Here is a 22,359-nt window from a genome sequence, read left to right as displayed (position 1 = left end):
CCTCAATCCTTTAGTATGAATTCAGATAATTTGTACTGCATTTTTCCATATCAAAACAAAAATTTTTTAAAAGACTGAATACTGTGAATCAAATTACGTATTTAATTTTAAAAGGTGCACACAGACCAGCCATACCCCAAAAGGGCTGCAATTTTGTCAGAGAAAAGTAAAGCCATTATAATAATTTTGCCACTTACTGAATATCATCACCACTATAGAAAATAATGACAAAAGGCTTTCTAGGCTTATGACTGAACCTCAACTCATTTCTGAAAGCTCCCTGTTGCAAATGGCATGGACTAAATCTGGCCCAAAGAAATGTTTTTTCAGCCCACACAGGGTGTTTTAAATTTGGTATCACATAAAAAAATTGGAATATTTCACATAAAAGTCTACATTTCCCGAGTCTCTTGAAAGATCTGGAGATTTGGCAACATTGGGCCCCACAGGCCTGCATGGCAACAGTCGAATGGAGCCGAGAATTTGCTGCCTCCCTAAGAAACTCTTCAATTCACCACTCTCTCTACTTGGTCCGATTTGTTCTCTTATATTATTTCTTGGGCCCCAGTTTATAATTTATGTTTGTGATCCATACTTATAGTTTCATTTCTCCACATAACAACCCACTTCCACCACCACCTCCCTTTGGTCACTACCAGTCCACCAGATCCGCCAGTTTCCGGATTAAGCTGCATAGATTTGTATGAATTTCTCCCTCTCTCTAGAATGCTGTTTCCCCAACTCCCTGCCTGCTTAGCTGTACCTATTCATAGCTCAAGTGAGGTCAAGTATACCGTTCACTAGCCTTCTCTACCCTTCCATGTCACCAAGTAGAATGAATTGTTCCTCCTTTTGAAACAACTGGTTGCATGTGATTACATGTACTCTTCCCCAACATGTGATTACATGTACTCTTCCCCTTCTTGTCTGACTCTAAGCCTCCTGAAAGTACCGGTCCCCTATATCTCTGTATCTCCAGTGCCTATTTTAGTGCTGGGTACATAGCAGGAAACAATGCATTTTTGATAAGTAAATGAAAGAATGATTGATTTTTCTCTAGGAAGGGAGAGTATCTGGGAAGAACAGAACACAGGACAAAAAGAATAAATGATTTATGTTCTGACTCTGTCCATATGAGGGAAAATACACAAAACATAATAACTCAAAACATTCCCATCTCTACATAATTTATTTTTTCCTTTGTACTTTAGAAGAATTAATAAAACACACATTTAAAATATAACTATTAAGTTTAAAAGGGCTTAGTTATTCATCTAATTGATATAAACTTTTTTCTTAACTAAAGTCCTGGCATTGTCTAGTATACCCAGATGTTTATATCATCACAAATAATTTTTTAACCATTTATGGCAATTCAGAAAACTGCATCTGGTATTTCTTATATGTTTCCTCTAAAATCACCACTTCTGCCAAAAACATCTATAAAGAAATCCCTCAAAAGGTTTGGGTAACAAAGCGTCTGGGAATGTATTTGGCCTATGTTCAACAGGACATTATATGTTTTCTTGTATAAATCATGTCCTGGAAAACGGAATGTCTTTATTTAAAATAAAAACTCTACCATCCAGCACCATAAAGGTAGTTCCATGAAAAACATTTTAAACCTCTTTTATATGTGTAGTTTTAAAACATATTTTTATGCTTCATATTACACTAGGTTTACTGGGGCTTATTTTATATGCTCTTCTAGATTTTCTTCAACAAAACAAAACAAAACAAAAAAAACACTGTAAGGAAACTTTCCATTCTCAACTTACAGACTTTTTAAAAAGCAGTCACCTTCTTTAAAAAAAAATTTTTTTTCAATGGGCCAAAAACCTTAACCTCACCAAAGAAGATATACAGATGGCAAATACGCACATGAAAAGATGTTCCACATCATATGTCATCAGGGAACTGCAAATTAAAACAAGCTATCACTACACACCTATTAGAATGGTGCACTGGAGCTCCGGCACCAGCAAATGCTGGTGGGGATGAGCAACAGGGACTCTCATACATTGCTGGCAGGGATACAAAATGGGACAGCCACTTTGGAAGCCAGTTTGGCACTTTCTTACAAAACTACCATACGTTCCAGCAATTGCACTCCTTGGTATTTACACCAAGGAGTTGAAAACTTATGTCCACACAAAAACCTGCACATAGATGTTTACAGGAGCTTTACTCATAACTGCCAAAACCTGGAAGCCCCAGCCAAGAAGTCCTTCAGCAGATGAATGGATAAATAAACTGTGGTCCATCCAGATAATGGAATGTTATTCAGCACTACAAAGAAATGAGCTAACAACCTATGAAAAAGACACGGTGGAACCCTGAATGCATATTACAAAGGGAAAGAAGCTACTCTGAAAAAGCTCCATCCTGTCTGATTCCAACTCTATGATGTTTTGGAAAAGGCAAAACTATGGAGACAGTAAAAAGATCAGTAGTTTCCAGAGGTGACAGTGGAGGGGGGGGTGAGGAAAAGATGAAGGGACACAGAGGATTTTTAGGGCAGTGAAAACACTCTGCATGATACTATAATTTTGTAATTCATTATAATCTGCCCAAACCCATAGAATATATAACACCCAAGAGTAAACCCTAAGGTAAACTGTGGACTTTGCATGATGATGATGTATCACTGTAGGTTCATCCTTGGTTAAAAATTAAAAAAAAAAAAAGTACCATTCTGGTAAGTGATGTTAATAACAGGGGGAAGGGGCTATATAGGAAATGTCTATACCTCCCTCTCAACTTTGTCACAAACCTAAAACTGCTCTGAAAAGTCTTAAAAAACTAACAACAAAAACAAAACAAAAAATCAGTTATGGGATCCTTCAAGGTGCAGCTCTATACTGGCAGACATACCAAAAGATACTCCCAATGCTAGAATCGAAATTTGTATTGTTTATGAAAGCTTATTTCTGTGTATCATAAAATAATTGTTATCAAAATGAGAACTATTTTGTGCTATTTCCAATTTTATCCAATCATTTTCATTTAGGCAGGAATTTATCTCAAGGACGATGGTAGAGAACAAGAAGTGAAAGAAGTAAAACGTCAAGTCTGGCCATAGATACAGCAAGATGACACATCTTTTAATGGTTCAGCTGTAGTCTAGGTTTCCACAGGTGTGTATTTTCCCATGTATGACAATTCCACAGAAATTCTGAACTCTGATCAACTCAAAATAGTGAAAGAAAGACTCTTCCTATCTGCTTCACAGAGGACTAGCATCTTAAGTTTGAAAAATCAGTAATACAGGATTGGCATGTGAAGTGAGTCTTTGGAACTATACTGAACAAAAACGCTTTCAGGCAAAATGATTATAACTTCTAGTAGGAAGGAAAGCAATATTTCTTCTACCAGACACATTATCTATTAAAATATAGCACCTATAGGACCTTAGGGTTTCCTTTTCTTCTTATTTTATGGGAAAAGGGGGTCATGCGGGGAAGGGAGACAGAAGTTCTTATATTTTAGGGGTGAAATCTTCCTACTAGTTTAGGGCTCTACTCAAGTTCCTTTCCTCCACGGAATGCCCCTGACACTTAAGGAGATTCTTGGGAGAGGTAAATATGCATGTCTCGTGACCACTGCCATGTGCCACTAACTTATGCTGTGAACCTATGCTGGATCTACGCCATGTGTTACTTCCTATCTCGCTCACAAAGCATCTAGCATGAGTCCAGGTAGCCGGTTCTCATTAATTACTTAATGCCTGATAAAGTATCTTCATATTTTTCATACAAGGCCTGTAAATACCTGAACCTAGAACTATAGTTCCAAGTACATACACAACTGTGTACTCTAAGAATGAGCGAAATCATCAATGATCTACTGTTTTAATATTGGTGTTGTAAGTAATGGCTCCCTTTCCGTATGTTTGACCAAAATGAATCATCTCATCTCCGGTAGCAAGAGCATAACCAAGCATTTTGAATAAAATACCACTTTTAAAGTGAGTTTCCCAATATTGTTTAAATGTTGAAACTGCATATCAACCAATCATCAGTCTACAGATGCTTAGAAATAAAACAATACTTTGCTTCTACAATTTAAGTCTCTATGTACTTTCTTGCAACAAAAGCCAATCTGTCTCTTTCAAAATTGTTTCTCCTGGCAAATATTTTCGCTGTCTGGCCAAGTTTCGTGTTAAAAATAAAGTACAGTATTACAACATCAATCAACATTTAAAGTACTTAATGATCTATGAAAGAAAATATACAGTGATTCTTTTGAAACAACCAAGCCAATCAAGGTTTATTTATATTATCAAATCAAGAGTGCAGCTTTGAGAAAATAAAATCACATTTGTGTTTACAGATATAAAAGCATTATTAAGCACTGAGGTAACGAAAGAAAACATCGTTAAGAAGAGACAAGAATGACTTAAAGACACAACAGAACGGTCTCTTCACTCCCCTTCCTGTCTGTGTGACACTGGCCTCTTGCCTGTCCTCTCAAACACTAGTTGTGTTTGAGGGGACATAATCAGAGTTTCCTGCAGCTAATATTTACTCCATAAAACGAGTCCTAAGTTTCTATACACTTACACTGAATGGTAATTGTCATTTTTTTTTTATATCAATAGGGACCTCTAAGTCTTGTCAGATATAATCTAAATCTGAAATATTCTACTACTGGGGGTTTAACTGAGTGCCTGAACAAGTACTAAGTAGTGTAGGGACTCTGAAAATATTTACCAACTACAATAAGTCACAGAATTTTTTATCTTAGCATCATCTACTGGAAATTACTCAGGTAGATATCTAAAAAGGGATGTGGCCTTAAACATTATATAGCAGCGTGCCACAGAGCATCATGATGTCACAGGACCAATGAGCTGGCTCAGAATACTGTTCACTTCCATTAGTGCAATGCTACCCTAAGCTATCAATTCTCTGGCTAATTCTTGAGTAACGAGTGCATCTTCTCTGGGTTGGCCATGTCTGCGGATAATGCTATAGTTGCTCTGGCATTTTCCCAATAAATACTGCCTCCCCATAAGGGCAACCATATCAACATTTAGGGCACAATATAAAGGATGCTGCCCTATCTTTAAAGGAGATGGGGATACACAGAACAAAATACAAGTCAGACTATAAATAACCATTTTCCTGACAGGACAAAATAAAGTAACATGGAAACATCATGAGCTTTGGTCAAGGGTAAGAAGATCAGAGCTCAAATCTCAGTTTCCTTGACTTATAAAATGAAACTCATATCACCTACTCTAGAAATGCTTGTGAAGAGTAAATAAAAGAAGACTAAATATAATGCAGTATATGTTACATAAAATGCCCATGATACTCAATATGTAATTGTTTCCTTGCTGCCCATTTCTGGCCTCCTACGAGATTTAGAGTTCCAAGGCTGGCCAAGTCTGACAAAGTAAGGGCAGTGATTTGCTCAGAATCAAACTATCTTGAGGACACCTACCTCACACGATGTAGCTTATTGTTTTTTGTAGTCCTGAAAATCTCTCGTCTGCTCTCCGCTGTTAAGATTCAGGACAACTTCCTCTGGATCATCCGTTGGTACCCATGCGTCAGGGGTTCCTGCTTGTTTGCCTCCTTACTGTCCAAGTCACTGTTTCTGTCATCTGACAGCATCTCTGCTGTGCCATCTCCTAATTTTGCCTATTTCTAATTTCTATTTTATGTTAAGTAGCACTTCTTAATTCCTTAATTACGGACCTTGGCACTTACTGTGCCCAACCCAGATACCCAAAGGTGGTACATTTCTAGGTTCCATGATCACCTTAAATCATTACCTACTGAATACAGCTCTAGAATAGCTCAACTTCCAGGGACCTTTAAATCAGAGATTAAACAGAGACATGCAATCTTAGTCAGCTGTTAGATTCAACAAAGCATTCTGAACCACCTGATTACTTGAGGCCCAACTGATAATGCTAAGCATAGGACTCACCTTAGGGAATTGGTAAGGCTTATATCTTACCAGCATCACACAATCACATAATGAGTGCCTATACGTAAAGCACCATCTATAATCATAAAAAGCTAGTTATACTCATTCATTCCACAAGAAAGTTACTCTTTTTCTTGAGAATATTGTCCTACTACATCCCCTGGATGAACACAGAATGAGCAGAGAGAAGTCCTAGCCATAAAAATTCGGGTCAGTAAAATCACTTCCCAATGATGGTCAGTAGGGTGACAACCAACACAACAAATTCTCAAATATATATTCCTGCCTCCATATGCAGGAAACTTAACTGGCCAACCAGGGCCAACTTTCGACTCTGGTTTCACTAGGACCATGTTAAAATTGAAGCAAGCTGGTCACGGGAGATGGAAATGGAAGTCCCACCCAGTGGAAGCTGGGCTCACTCAACTACATGGATGCCCGGGAAAAGACTACATCTGATTCAACGCTAGTGTTGTAGGGGAAAAAAAATGGAAAAGAAAGAAACACGTACTTTGTTTTTTAAGTTCTTCAATTTGTTCTTCCTTTAAATCTAACTGTTCTGTAAGTCTTGATGCTGAATCCAATGCAGCATTTGCTTCATCGAAACGCTCCTGAGGAAGAGAAGTTCATTAAAAAGCAGCATGCAAAAACTATTTCACAAACTACAGAGCTGGAAGCCAGTCAATCGATCCTCTTCTGTTCAGCTGACGAAGCTCTGCTTCTGTGACCTTGGGCAAGTTCACATAGTGACTACTATCAAAGACAGAGCCCATACTTCACAGCACAATACTGTCTCCCTCAGAACTAAATCAAAAAGAGGATGCCACTAAAAGACAATATGGTGACAAAAGTTTTAAAAAGTGACAATAATAAGAGCATAAACACTACAAAAGGCAGATACAAAAAGTGAAGAAATACAACAAACATTCTTTTTAATTTTTGCAAGTCTGATGAGTATAAAATGACATTTCATTACTACTTGATTATTTTAATTTTTATTTCCCTAACTGCTAGTGAATTTGAGCATTTTTCCATGTTTACAGGACAGCTAGAGCTGCTTTTCTGTGAAAACTTCTTTGCATACCTTGTCCATGGTTCTCTTGAGCCTTCTCATCTGTTTCTGAGCGTACCTTGTCACCAGCGCTACAAGTATTATTTGCCAGATCTGCCATTTGTCTACTGACTGCATGATACCTTTTGCCATGTAAAAGTATTTAAACATTGTATACGGTTAAACACGTCTTCCTCTGCTTTCACAGCTTCTTGAGTTTTAGTCTTGGTTAGGTTCTTCCTTGCCCCTAGGCTCTACATGTACTCTTCCAGATTTTCTGGCAAGGTTTTTGTTTTGTTTTGAGCATTTACATCTTTCAAATAGTGTTTCTCAATGGGAGTGATTCTGGCATTCCTGGCCCCTGCCCACTAGATCCAGTCACTGTAATGAGCAAAAACAGCCCCAGATTTCCAGCACCACTCCCAGGTGAGAATCTGAGCTTTAATACAATTGGAATTTATTTTTACACAAGGTATAATATAGGGATCCAATCTTATTTTCTCCCATATAGATAGCCAGCTGTGGCAACATCATTTATTAGATAATCTATCCTTTTCCCATTAAATTGAAATTAGTTTAGGGTTTCATTTTAAATTCTCAAATATATCCTAGGCTCTATTTCTGGATTCTCCTTCTGTTTGACTAATCTAGTCAATATGCTATTGATTAATGGCTCTACTTTGATATTTAGTAGGAAGTCGCTCCTCACTGTTGTTCTTTCACACAGTTTTCTTGGCTATTCTAGAGTATTCACCCATGTAAATTTTAGGTCAAATTTTACCATCTTGAATCAAAGTGACCGTTTTTTTGATGTGTCATCTTAGATAGGCTATAGCCCCCAGTTATTCAATCAACCATAATCTAGATGTTGCTGTGAAGGTTATTTTGCAAATGTAATCAAAGCCCCTAATTGGCTGAATTTAAGGAAGACATGAATAATCAGAGTGGGCCTGACTGAGCTAGTTAAAAGTCCTTGAAAGCGGATGAGCCTTCCCCAAAAAGAGAAAAAATTTCTGCCCGACTGCAACCTCAGCCCCTCCCACAGAGTCGTATGTCCTGCTTGTGATTTTCTTTCTTGACCATCTGTGGAGAACAACTCTGGCCCATGCCTGTGATGGGATCTTCCCATTTTGACTACCAACTCCCACAATCGCACTGCCAATTCCTTATAATAAATCTCATAGATGTCTATCTCTATATGGCATATCAATATGTGTGTGTGTCTGTGTGTGCGTACTCACAACACCCCCTCCCTGCTGGTTCTGCTCCTCAGGTTGAACCCTAACTGATACACAGAGGGACTGAAACAAAAAACTTTAAATAAAAATTTAATATTCCAAATCCACAAAACTAAATTTAGTATAAAGGAAATTTAAATAAATCTTCAAGTAATTTTTTTTAACCTCACAGCATTTCTATTTAAGAAATTATTAAATCTCACGGGCTCCTGGGTGGCTCAGTCGGTTAAGCGTCTGCCTTTGGCTCAGGTCATGATCCCAGGGTTCTGGGATCAAGTCCCACATTGGGCTCTCTGCTCAGCAAAGAGTCTGCTTCTCCCTCTTGCTCTGCCTACTTGTGTTCTTTCTCTATCAAATCAATATATAAAATCTTAAAAAAAAAAAATTATTAAATCTGAAAACTACACTAAGACTTTTTCTAAAATTAAGATTTAGACTTAATTATCCTTTCTACCATTTGCTTGGGTTTTATTTCACCAATTTCAGCTTTTATTTTTACTAATTCCCTCTTGGTTTCTTCTGATTTGTTTTCTAAGTATATGTCACATTTTACATTAAAAATAAAGCCAGTTTAAAAAGAAGATCTGCACTTCTATTCTAATAATGTGGCAGACGACATACTCTGGACCCATTAGAAACAACTAAAAGTATTGGATAAAATATTTTTTTAAACATATTAATGAGCAGACCAGAAAGTAAGCATAAATGGTCAATGAACATATTAAAAGATGCTTGCTCTTGTTAGCAGTCAGACAAATGCAAATTAAAACCATAAGAAGACAGCCCTACCCACTACACTAGCAAAAACTTTAAAAATTCTAAAATGCCAAGTATTGCCAAGGATGCAGACCAAGAACTCTTATGCACCACTGTTAGTAGACATTAGGACTACCGCCATAAAACAACTTGCCATCATCATATAAACTTGAAACTGCCCATATGTATCTCAGGACTCAGCAATTCCGATCAAGATACATGCCTGGAGGAAACGCTCGTACGTGTGTACCAGGAGATGTAAACAAGGAAGTTCAGAACCACACCGTTTGTATAGCAGATAATGGCAAGGTCTATTATCAGTAAAATGGATAAATTATACATTCATGCAATAAATACAGCAGTGAAAATAATAAGCCATGCACACATAACACACAGTAACACAGCTAAAACTCATGAACATAGTAACTAAGTGAAAAAAGCAAGTTTCAGGAGAATTACTGAATTTACATCCATTTCAAAATTCCATTTACACAGAGTTCAAAATTATGCAAAACCATACACTGTATCATTTGGAGATGCAAATATATGTGATAAAACCGTAAAGAAAAAACGGGGTGCATAAATACATTCTGGACTCGTGGTTCTCTATGAAGTGGTAAGAAGGGGATGAGAGGGCGCCTAGGTGGCTCAATCAGTTAAGTGTCTGCCTTCGGCTCAGGTCATGATCCCAGGTCCTGGGCCTGAGGCCAGCATGGGGTTCTCTGCTCAGTGGGGAGTCTGCTTCTCCCTCTGCCCCTGCCCCCTGCTCGTGATTATCTCACTCCCTCTCACCCTCTACCTCCCTTTACCTCCACCCCCGCACCCCCCAAAATAAAAACAAAAACAAAAACAAAAACAGATGAGAAATGGAGGGTATGCCAGGACTTCCAAAGATGACACTGTTCTTATAATGGGCAGGCAAGTACGAGGGTACCTGCTCTACTGCTCTTCTTTTATTTTATATGTATTATCTATATACTGTTTTACAGCCACTCAGTATTTAATAAAAATTTCAAAACTTTAAAGGAAATATGTCTTCCTTTATTAGGAATATTAACAAGGCTGAACAGTATATTCACCACTAATGACAGGTAAACAAATTGTATTACTTTCCATCAGGTGTCGACAAAGTCTACTTAAACTTAGAAAAGTTCATCCTAAATTCTAAAAGCAAGTCACATTTCTTCATGGGGATTCATTTTATTTATATTTTATATATAATTTTTCTACATGTGAACTGTAAGAAAGATATTTTAAACGATTATGCTGCAAAAGAAAAAGATCTAAAGCATAATATACCTTATTTTAATCCATGTGAAATAGAGTGCCCAATATATCTTGTTGAAAAGAGAAAATTATAAAGTTACAAGTGTAAATTAATTTTTTTAGTGGCCCCTGAAATACTCATCTGTGCTAAAGAATTAAAATTTCCCATCATCTCATATTTGTTGTGTCTAAACTATAAGCCACATGGGGAAAGTCCTGAATATCTTGTTCACCATTACATCCCAGCATAGGGTAACAAGTAACCAAACAGTACTTACTAAAACTAACTGTTTAGGAAATTATTTCAAGATAAAGATTCTACAAGTAATTGTTCATGAATAATAATATTTGTAAGAGAAAATTATTTCAACCAACCTGTAATGACATCAGTTTTCCTTCCAGATTCTCTGCCTTTTTCTTCCATTCAGCTACAAGCTGTTTGTACTTTTCTAGTTCAGCAGAATACATAGCTTTTTCCTCTAAAGAGAAAATAAAGTTACATTAGTATTCTGCAACTGTGTGATAAAATTAGAATTTTATTCCACTTGAAATTTTAAGAATTCAACAGAAACAGTTCAAGTCTCTCAACAAGAAAATTACATATGCCTTAGATCATGTGAGCTGGAATTAAAGAAATTAAGTTTCCTCTGCCTAAAACCTTCTCTACCTTGTTCATCATGCAAACTCTTCCCTCCCTTCAGAACTCCAATCAAATATTTCATCTTTGGTAAAACCTTCCCTACAGACATACTACTTTGTACACCTGTCCATTCTAGTATGTATTACATACAATGGACCTTGAGAATTCTTATTTTAAAATTCAAGATTTCAACCATGAGTAAGCCTGAAGACTGAGATATGTACAAATTCAAAGTTTTGCTTAGGCACAAAAATTAAAACCCCTATTACTTCATCACCCTCATATCCCCCAATCACTTGCACCCTACTAGCAGTTAGTTCACTGCCGATCACTACTGAATGTATGAATAAACAGACAGATGGGTAAAAGAAATGATCTAAAGGAGGTACATGTGAGGTGGGAGGTAGATGTGAAAAAGCATACTTGGTCATCAGAGTAATACCTGCTCTCTGGTCATTGTGTCTGTGTCTCCAGAAAAATATTTTCCACCTGGACTAGAAAATGTAGTTGCCTCAAGGTATATGAACAGCTAAGAACAAGTCAATCAATATTTCAAAGGACAGTAATTACTGATGATTAACTCTCTGAAGTAGATTTAACCTCTGACCAGTATCTCAAAACCTAAGTATTGCTTCTACATGGTCCCCTTTTATCACGTGATCATCCTTCCTATGTCATCCTTATTAACCTTCCCCAACTCTCACCTTCACTGGTCATAATATGATACTAAAACGTATCTTTAATAATTCCTATATACCACATTCTCTAGTCTTAACTGTAAAAGGAGTCTACATTAACTTGTTGATGGCAACTTATCTTTCCCTCCTACAAGTGGGTAACCTTTCAAAGATTTCCCTGTGCCTATTTCAAAATAGCACCAAAATAGGCCAGAATTCCCAATAACTACAATAATTTTTCTTCATTGAAAGACTGACCATACAACTCACCTTGCTGGAAATGCTCTAGTACCATCTGGAGGTTGGAGAGTGATAGAGCATACTGCTTTACTTGTTCCCGAGAGACAGAAAGCTGCAGTGTGGTTTCATCCCTTTGCTTGGAGACCATATTCAGTTGCTCCTGCAGTGACTCTACCTGCAAACTGGCCTGATGGCTTCCAACAAAAAGAATAAAAGTCAGGGGTGCCTGGGTGGCTCAGTTGGTTAAGCGTCTGACTTCTGATTTCAGCTCAGGTCATGATCGCAGGGTTGTAAGACTGAGCCCTGCGTCAGGCTCCATGCTAAGCGTGGAGCCTGCTTAAGAGTCTCTCTGTCCCCCCACCCCCCAAAAAGAAAAAGAATAAAAGTCAAAGTGTTTCTATTACTTTAACAAGATAAAACCACTTCCCTACTTTTGTGTGTGTGTGTGTGTGTGTGTGTGTGTGTGTGTATGTGTGTGTGGAAATACATACATAACATTCACAATGTTGTGCAACCATCACCACCATCCATCTCCAGAACTTCATCCTCCCAAGGGGAAGCTCCACATCCATTAAGCAGTAACTCCCCCTTCCCCCAGCAACCACCATTCTACCTTCTGTCTCCATGAATTTGACCTTCCTTACATTTCATTGCATTAAATTCAAGTTAGATTTCAAAGAAACTTTGTTCTCCCTGTTTTGTTAGTTCATTCTTCCCGTGAAAGTGACTTTGAACAAATGGCAGTCATTTTAAAGATTAAAAGTTGAACTAAACAAGAGACATAAGTATAATAAAAATTTACAGTCTGCAACATTCATGTTTCCAGGCTAAAACTCTAAGATGTAATTTATCATAAAATTGTAAATTGCAAGGACCTTGGAAGTCATTTTGTCCAGCTTCCAACCCAATAAGCAATGGATTCTGAAACCTTCTTCGCTTTTGACACTTGCAACTATGGTGAACTCACAACTTTCCAAAGGCTATCCCATTGACAAAATGCTCTAATTATTAATTATCTTTCACTATCATCTTTCTTTCTCTTTAAATACAATAACCCCTATATCTGCCCCAAATAATAAATCAGAAATCCCTTAGAGATTTATTTATCCAGGTTTGTGTCACTGATGTACTTCCTTAATGTATAATGATTACAAATAAGATACTGCAATAGCCTTTCCTGGGTTTTTAATATCCAGTTAATAAATTCTTATTCAGGAGCCATCCATTAAAAAGCCCATTAAGCACCGCGCACTTTGAGGAAACTTTACCCAATAGCACCCTCTTGTGGGAAGAGCAGTAAATTGACAATCAGCAGACAACTCTGCCCTCAAATATCACTGGATTTTATGCAACCTTGCTGGTTAGCATGTCCCTGAACGGGTGGCTACAAGGATGAAATGGGCTATGAGGTCACTCAAGAAGTTAACACCAGGTATTACTACAGTTAATAAAGGGCTCAAAACACTGTAATCTGGTTTGTAGATCTGAGTCACTCATTCAAAAGTATTAGTGAACACTTGGGACGCCTGGGTGGCACAGTTGGTTAAGCGTCTGCCTTTGGCTCAGGTTGGGATTGAGCCCCATGTTGGGCTCCCTGCTCCACAGGGAGCCTGCTTCTCCCTTTCCCTCTGCCTGCCACTCACCCTGCTTGCGCTCAGTCAAATAAATGAATAAAATCTTATGAATGAATGAATGAATGAATGAACAAACAAACAAACAAACATCAATGCCCACTCCCAGTGACCTTATATTTCACTGGATGGGAGAAGATATAAGATGGGTCAACAATTACTTTTGTACCCTAAAGTAAAATGGAAGTGTGCTACCAAAGATTCAAACAAAGCATTATGCAGGTTCAAAAGAAAAACATCACACCGGGGTTTGGTTTTGAATCTGAGGAATTGGATGCTAACTAAAGCATTCTTTACAAAGGATATGCTATTTGAAGAAGGTGGGACTAATAGAAAAACTGTTAGGAATCAGGCCTACTCTAGGCAAAAGAATATGAAATGAAATGTAGAAGATGGGGTGCCTCGGTGATTCAGTCAGTTAAGCATCTACCTCTTGATTTCGGCTCAGGTCATGATCTCAGTCAGGGTCGTGAGAGCAAGTCCCACACTGGGCTCTGTGGGGAGTATGCTGTAGATTTTCTCCCCCTGCCCCCCAACCCTGCTCACGCATGCGCCCTCACATGCTCTCTCCCTCTACCTAATAAATAAATAAATCTTAAAAAGAAAAGAAAAGCAGAGGAAATAGGAAAACAGTATCTCTAGCTAAAGGACTGAGTAAGACAGTTTGGCTGGATGTATAGCGCGAAATAAGGCTAATGAGGGTGCAGATAGCCCAGACACTATTTTAATTAGAGAAAATAAGGACCCAAAAATTTGAAGGAAAGATTATCTAATTTTATTGCCTGAGAAAGTTCTGGCATTTCTGTCAATGTGAAACACACACACAAATGATCACTCATTTTAATTATCATTTTAAACAAGTTTTCTTTATGAGACTGAAGGTACAATAATATTCCCTGCAATGCACTGGGAGTGCACCTCAGAAATACAGTCTCCACTGGCCTATAATCTCTTGGCAGAGGTAATACCTACTATGTCCTTATATCTCCCTCAGCATCATACACAGTGAAAAACAGAAAGATGTACAAACCACTAATGGAAATATAAATGGACATGATATTTCTGGAAGATTATCTGGCAATACATCTCAAAAGTTTTAAAAATGCCCTTTGAACCAGACCTGCCATTTCTGAAAACCGAAGCTAAGAAAATAATTTGTCATCAACCCAAAAATACCTATCTTGGGATATCATGACAGCATTCTTAGTAATTCTGAAAAGCTGAAACACTTCTAAATGTCCAATAATAAATGACTGGATTAAAGTAGTTATGGAAAATCCAAATAATGGTATGCTATGTAGCCATAAAATGATAATGCAAAAACATGGCTTAACATGTGCCGATACTCATTAAGTATGGAAGCAGATTACAAAACAGTATCAACAGTATGACCTTAATTTTGCTTTTAAAAACACATATAATATGGGGCACTTGGGTGGCTCAGTCAGTTGAGCAACGAACTCTTGATCTCAGTTCAGGTCTTGATCTCAGAGTCGTGAGTTCAAACCCCACTTTGGGGCCCACTTAAAAAATATATATATATAATATATACATACATATATAAGAAGCATGCAAAGGCACCAAAAAAGGATTATCTCTGGATGGGACTGTGACTTTATGTTCTTTTTGGTTTATGTAATTTTCCTGAAGTGCAAAATAGGTTTTTATAATAAAAAGGGAAAAAAAGAAAATACATTATTTTTTAAAGTTTTTTTTTAAATTTATTTGAGAGAGAGAGAGCACAAGCAGGGAGAGCAGCAGAGGGTGAGGGAGAAGCAGGCTCCCCGCTGAGCAGGGAGCCTGAGGTGGAGCTCAATCCCAGGACCCTGGCACCCCAAGAAAATACATTTTATTGAGAGAAATAAAATTTTAAAATATATAAGCAGGGAATCAATCATGCCTCCGTAATGAAGCCTCCATAAAACCTCACAAGGAGAGGGTTTAGAAAGCTTCCAGGCTGATGAGCACTGGGAGATGTGGAGAGGGCTGCCCGCTGGGAGGGAGCTGGAAGCTCTGCACCCCTACCCCATGCCTTGCCCCTACCTATCTCTCCATCTGCTGTTCCCTGAGTTAAGGCCTTTTACAATAAACTGGTACTCTAGTAAAAATAAAATAAAAATATAGAAGCAGGGACCTAGCAATTCAAAAGTTCCAACAAACCAAGAGCTAATTCATACTGACTTAGGTCTTCACTAGGCTACTTCCTTTTTTTTTTTTTTTTTAAAGATTTTATTTATTTATTTGACAGAGAGAGAGACAGCGAGAGCAGGAACACAAGCAGGGGGAGCGGGAGAGGGAGAAGCAGGCTTCCCGCAGAGCAGGGAGCCCGATGCAGGGCTCGATCCCAGGACGCTGGGATCATGACCTGAGCCAAAGGCAGACGCTTACCGACTGAGCCACCCAGGCACCCCTACCTTGCTACTTCCTTTACTCTCTCCCTTCTAATACCCAAACTTTATTCAACCTTAGATCATTTGACCACGAATAAAACCACATATGTCAAATTAGTTCTCTGGGAGCATGACAAAGTCACCTAAAATCCGTCAGGAAAAAAAAAAAAAGAAAATCAGAATTTAAGTCTAAACTCTTAAAACAATGAGAGGCAATTATCTAGGGTGGTAGTTAAGATTCAGAGAGAGCTAGTACACTTATGATAAAAAATAAATAAATAAAATTATTTTTTAAAAAAGGAAAAAAGAAAAGACAGGTTCAGAGAGAGATGTTTGAATGCCAGATCTGGTCAAGAGTTACAGACCCGAACGTGAAACTCACACACATACTCTGCGTCTGACCTTGGGCAGCTTACTAAACTTCTTTACCCTCAGTATCTTCATCTGTCATTTGGAGATAATGAATTTCATAAGAGTAAAATGAGGTAAGCCAGGAAAAATGCTTACTGATTCTGACACTCAAGAAGTGTTCAACTAATGTGAGTGCTAAAAACAGGGAAAAGTTACCTTGCATTTTCCATTGCATTGGAAGATGAAACTAGCTTTTCCTCCAATACTGTGACTTTCTTTCTCAGTTTGGCCTCTCTATCTTCTGCAGCCAAAGCTTCGCGGGTGTAAGAATCCTCTGATTCTAAAAGATGGTTACGCAATCTCTCTAGCTCCTGGTTTAAGCGTAATTCTTTGTCACGTAAATGTTGAACCTAGGCAGAGGACACCTCTTTATTTTTCTTCTATAAAATGCTCCCCTTTCCCCTCTACAAGCCACTTTGTTATCAAATCTTTTGCCCATTACTGAAGTATATTAATTATATACTAATTACTCATATTGTAAGATGTATTTATATTAGGAAAAAGGTTTCCAAAAACCAACTTTTCATCTGGAAGTTTTATTTTGTAAGAGCTCATGCCCTGTGGCTGTAATGAAAAATGGAATTGTACCAAGTACAAGGCTCTTTGTGACAGACCACTTTTTCAGTAAAAATCTCACTTTTTCATACGTTATGGGTGAGAATTTTTTTTTAAACTGAAGTATATTTGACAATATTATACTAGTTTCAAGTATACAACATAGTGATTCAACAATTCTACATGTTACGCTCTGCTCACCACGGTCAGCGCAGTTATCATGTCATCATACGTTATTACAATATTGACTATATTCATTATGATTTATTTTTCAGCCCTTTGACTTATTTATAACTAGAAATTTTTACCTCTTAATCCCCTTGACCTATTTTGCCCATCTTCCCTAAACCCCTCCCCGCTAGCAACCACCAGTTTGTTCCCCATGTTTATGATTCTGTCTCTGTTTCACTGTTTTTTTAGATTCCACATAAGTGAAACCACACTGTATTTTCCTTTTTCTGACTTATTTCACTTAGCATAATACACCCTCCAGGTCCATCCATGTTGTTGCAAATAGCAAGATCTCATTCCTTTTTAGGGATGAGTAATATTCCATTTATACACCACTTCTTTATTCATTCATCTATCAATGGACGCTTAGGTGGCTTCCCTGTCTTAGTTCAGTAAACATAAGGATGCATGTATCTTTCTGAACTAGTGTTTTCATTTTTGGAGGGTAAACAGTAATGGACTACTGGATTATATGGTATTTCTATGTTTAATTTTTTGAGGAACCTGCATACTGTTTTCTACAGTGATTGCATCAATGGGAAATTTTTTTTATAACCAAGATATGCCACAGGTGTGTGTGTGTGTGTGTGTGTGTGTGTGTGTGTGTGTGTGTGTGTGTGTGTGTGTGTGTGTAAAATATATACTCTGGGAGGTCAAGATCCTACAGTATAACACATCAGAGGAAGACTGAGAAAAAATCACCCAAGAGACAAATTAATTTTAGTAATTCATTCTAGCTTTCTTAACAATTAGTAAGCCTATTGCTTGAATCAATTTCTTTAAAGTAAAAGCATACCTCATTCTGTAAAGCACTGTTTTCCATTTGTTTCTGTTTCAGGGCCAACATGACCTGGTCTCTCTCCTGTTGAAACTTAACTGTCTTCTCCTGCATTGATTTAACTGCATTTAAAAGCTGATTTAACTCCCCAGTCTTGCCCTTTTGGAAAGAAATAACTTTAGCTTTAAGAAAAACACATTTAAAAAGACCCAGTTTCTTCATTAAATAATTAATTTTGAGATACAGGTAACCATAACAAGATCATCAAAAACAGAGTCTGAGAAACTGTCTAGAGAAGCCTAAGGAGACATGACAACTAAATATAATGTGTTATCCTGGATGCCATCCTGAACAGAAAAAAGACATTTGGTAATTTTTTTGGTAAAAAAAAAAAAAATTTAAGGAATTTTAAAAAAGTAGGAACTTCAGTTAATAGTAATATATCAATATTCGTGAATTCATTGTTACAAGTATAGCATAGTAATCTAAGATGTTAATAAACAAGGGAAACTGGGTGTGAGGCATATGGGAACTCTATTATCTTTTCAACTTTTCAAATAAACTATTCTGGAAGACAAAGTTATTAGAAAAGTTGTTAAAAGAATTCTCTCACTCTCAAATAAAATAAAATCTTTTTTAAAAAAGGTTTTAATTCAAAAGACACAATCTCTTCAAATTTACCCTATACAACAAAGTGTTCACAGATCCCAAAATCAATCAAAAGAGTATGAGAGAGAGTTATGTGTGTGCGTTCATTCATCAGGCCTGCACAACTGTTCCTCAGAAAGTACAAGTCACTGGCAAAGAAAAGACAGGGAAGTCATTTCAACACTTCAACACTTTAGTAGTCAACAAGACTACTAAAGTCTTGTTTCCTATTTAAATTAACCTGTTGCTAAAAATGTTTGGAAAGATCTAGTAATTTAGGGGCGAAACCTCCAGGTACCTTTGAGGAAAATTTCATAAAACCCTGAAATGAATATTTCTGAATGAACAACTTCACATTCCCGTTCAAACATAATTATCTATAAAGTAATCAACCCATTGGAAAATTTCTCCACCCCAATTTTCCTCTATAAAATTCCATCCCCAACATACCTGCTCTTTTTCTTTCAGTAGCTGCTCAAACGCGAGAGCCTTTTCCTTCATTGAATGGCACTCAAACTCTTTTTCTCGAAGCATCATGGAAAACTTTGTATTAGTCTCCTGTAATGCTTGATACTCCGTTTCCTTTTCCCTGGTTGTTTCTACTATTTTTTCATTTTCTTCTTTTAGTTTGCAAATGTCCATTTCTAAAATTAATATCCGCTCCTTCAGGTTGGTTACTGCCTGCCTCAAAAGTTCATTTTCATTCACTTTGTTGGTGAAATTTTCATTTAAAGAAAGCAACTGATCACTTTTGGCTTTGATTAAGAGGTCTTTCTCCTTAAGTGACTTTTGTAGGACATCTTGTTTCTCCTTTAGCTGCTTAATTTCTGAATCCGTCTGTTCCTGTTCTTTTCTTTCTAGCTCTGAGGTGGCAGCAATCGAATCAGACAACCTGTGATTGTTTTCCTGGAGCGTTTTAATTGTTGCATCTTTTTCCTGCAGTGACTTTCTTAGCTCTTCCAGCTCCTGTTTAGAAGACTCGCTCGATGTATCGGGCTTAACTGTTCCAAGAGACTCTGCTGGCTGGGAAGGAGGCGATGATCCGGAGGAGAGTTGAGGTGAAATAATATCAAGTTTTCCTAAAAGAAGATCTTTGGTACTGCACAGCTGCCCTATGCTGTGCTGAACCTGTGCTAGCTCCTGCCCAAAACTTTTGAGTTTGGTTTCATTCTGCTCATAACTTTGGATCAGGCCAGTGTAGTCCACTTGTAATTTAGAATTATTATCACTGTCAACCAAAACTTGTGCCTGAAGCTGATGGAGTTCCTCCTGAAGCTGGGCGGACTCGTGCTGCATATTCTGGACCGTGGTCATCACCTGCTGTTTCCACTCTTCCATCTTCTTCACTTGTTGTTTTAATTTGTCGCGTTCCTGTAGAAGCTCCTCAAACTGATTGCTGTTAACACCTCCAACCTCATTCCCAGTGCTGGATGTTTGTAAAACCGTCAATAAGGTCTGGCACTTCTGACTTAATGCATCTATCTCAATGTCTTTTTCTCGAATGATACGTGATAAATTCTGAACAGTTTCTCTAAACATATCTTGGCCACCACCTTCAGATCTAGTGGATAATTTTTTATTTTCATCTTGCAGCTTCACGAGAGCTGCCTCTTTGGCAGCAATGATATCCATCATTTTGTGGTATTCCGTTTTCAGGTGGCTATTCTCCCTAGTCTTCTCACTCAAAACAGCTAATACCTGTTCTCTCTCCATAGCGTAGGCCTGCAGCTGCTGCTGAAGGTAGACAACATCCTGGGAGTAGGAAGCTGAAGAAATTCTAGCGTGAAGAGCTTGTATCTCCAAGTCTTTCTGCTGGATGATCTGAGTGAGTTTACCAACCTCATCTTTGGACAGCTGATCAATCTGTTTCGTTAAAGATATATTCTTTTCATTCAGAAGTTTAATCTCCAATTCTCGTTCTTTTATTCCTTTTACTAATCTCTCAGTTTCGGCTTTAGATAAATCATGTTTTTCACTGCCATTTTCTATGTTAAGGCTCTGTACTTTCGTTTCTTGAAAGATCTCACAATTCTCCGTTTGAACGCCCTGTCTTTCTTCACGCAACTGGGTTTTGATTTGTTCAACTGTTTTTTGCAAATTCTTAATCTCTTCATCTTTCTCTAAGAAGAGTCGGGTGTGGGTGACATTCATCTGCTCATGCTGGCACTTAAACTCATCCATTTCCTTCTTCTGTTCTTCTAAAGACTGAAGCAGCTGCATTTTACTCTGGTTTTGATCTTCAATAATCTTCTGATGATGTTTTATTTCCTCCTCAAGATTCCCCTTTATAATATTCAGTTGCAACACCTCAGACTCTAGCTCAGTAACACTGTCAAGGGGTTTAGGCTCCACCACAGGTGCAGCTCGACTCTGCTGCTCCCGGAGCCGTTCCAGTTCTTCTTTTAGATGATTGTTTTCTTCTTTCATGGACCCAAGACTTCTGTCTTTTTCCTCCATGGTTTGCTTCAAACTTTCATTTTTTCTTAAGGCCTCGGTATATTTATCTAATTCCTCCTGAAGCTGTGAACTTCTTTCTTTAAGTTTTTCAATAAAAATTTCCTTCTCACTTATAAGTTGTGTTAAGTGCTTCTGCTCTTTTAAACTAGATGACAAAATTTCCTTGGTTTCTTGATGATGAGTATTCATTTGTTCAATGTTCTTTTTGAGTTCTGCTATTTCAAAGTCTTTCTCTTGACTGAGTTTCATTAAACGCTGCTGTTCCAGCTGTAAAGCAGAGGTGCTCAAATCACGTGCCTTTGACAGTTCTTTAATTGTCTGCTCGTACTTACTGGCTTCTTCCAACAGCTTCTGTTCAGCCCGACTCAATTCTGCTTCTAACTGTCCTTTTTCCATTTTTAGAGCCTCCACAATAGTGTTTCTTTCCAGAGAAATCTGATTGCTACCAGCAATGGATTCTTCCAACTGATGTCTTACATCCTCACATGCTAAAACCAACTTTTCATTTTCCATTTTGAGATCAAAAGCAACTTTGTTTAAACTGTCATTGAGCTTTTCTATTTCTAAAAGAGTTTGCTTTAAATTTCTGACTTCGGCTTCCCTTTCTTTGAGTAAATCATCCTTAAAATCACTGCCAGAGTCGCAATTTAGAGACTGAGTTAACTCATCCCTGATTCTAGAAAGCTCTTCCTCATTTTGTTTAATATGTTCCTTAAGTCCACAGTTCTCCTTCTGCATGTTTAAATTACTTTTTTGTGATTTATTTAGCTGATCTACTAAAGCTTCTACTTTTTCCTCAAGCTTCTGCTTGGCTAAATGCAAATCATTTAGGACGAGTTCACTTTGAACTAACTTCTCTTTCTGCACATCTAGCTCTGTAGTCATGTTAATTTTATCATCTTCAAGTTGATGGACTCTCCTGTTTTCATCACTTAGATCTTTTCTCAGTTTACTAATGATGCTGTCTCCCTCATTTTGTTGTTTTGATAGCTGATCTTTTATCAGAATCATGTGCTGAAAGAAAAATAATTTGCATGGTAACTTTAAGACATTCTCTCATTTTAGTACCTAACAAAAATTCTGCAAAATGTCATAAATAATAGAAGAATAATCCTCAGATACTTCTAATCCTTCTTAAAACAATACTTTAAAAAAAAAAATCCCAACATTTAGGAGCACCTGGGTGGCGCAGTTGGTTAAGCCTCTGACTCTTGGGTTTTGGCTCAGGTCATGATCTCAGGGTCATGGGATCGAGGCCCACGTCAGTCTCCATGCTCAATGCGCAGTTGGCTTGAGGCTCTCCCTCCCTCTGTCCCTTGCCCTGCTCATGTACACGCCCACACACACTCTCTCTCTCTCTAATATTTTTTTTTAAATCCCATCATTTAATCCCCAACAAAATTACTAACATCTTAGAGCAAATCAATTTCATTATTTAGAGACTAGAACT

General features: G+C 37.6%; 1 protein-coding gene across 6 annotated transcripts in view; it reads right to left on the bottom strand.

Moving 5' to 3' along the window:
* Nucleotides 1-22,359, bottom strand: part of TRIP11 (thyroid hormone receptor interactor 11) — a 64,725-nt gene that overhangs the window by 13,735 nt on the left and 28,631 nt on the right. For 3 of the 6 annotated variants that reach the window (XM_027569320.2, XM_027569318.2, XM_027569319.1), the window contains 6 exons: nucleotides 18,903-21,923; nucleotides 17,823-17,963; nucleotides 16,397-16,590; nucleotides 11,839-12,002; nucleotides 10,627-10,730; nucleotides 6,452-6,551 (listed from right to left, as the gene is read on the bottom strand). In XM_027569320.2, coding sequence (XP_027425121.1) covers nucleotides 6,452-6,551; nucleotides 10,627-10,730; nucleotides 11,839-12,002; nucleotides 16,397-16,590; nucleotides 17,823-17,963; nucleotides 18,903-21,923 — 3,724 coding nt within the window. Of the gene's footprint in view, nucleotides 1-5,448; nucleotides 5,823-6,451; nucleotides 6,552-10,626; nucleotides 10,731-11,838; nucleotides 12,003-16,396; nucleotides 16,591-17,822; nucleotides 17,964-18,902; nucleotides 21,924-22,359 lie in introns of those variants that run through there. The other 3 variants (XR_003515601.1, XR_003515603.1, XR_003515604.1) reach the window with 3 other exon arrangements.

Source organism: Zalophus californianus, chromosome 6, assembly GCF_009762305.2.
Source record: "Zalophus californianus isolate mZalCal1 chromosome 6, mZalCal1.pri.v2, whole genome shotgun sequence".
In the NCBI taxonomy this organism is placed as follows: domain Eukaryota; kingdom Metazoa; phylum Chordata; class Mammalia; order Carnivora; family Otariidae; genus Zalophus; species Zalophus californianus.
Note: the sequence above shows the minus strand (reverse complement) of the source record. Positions and strands in the feature narration are given on the sequence as shown.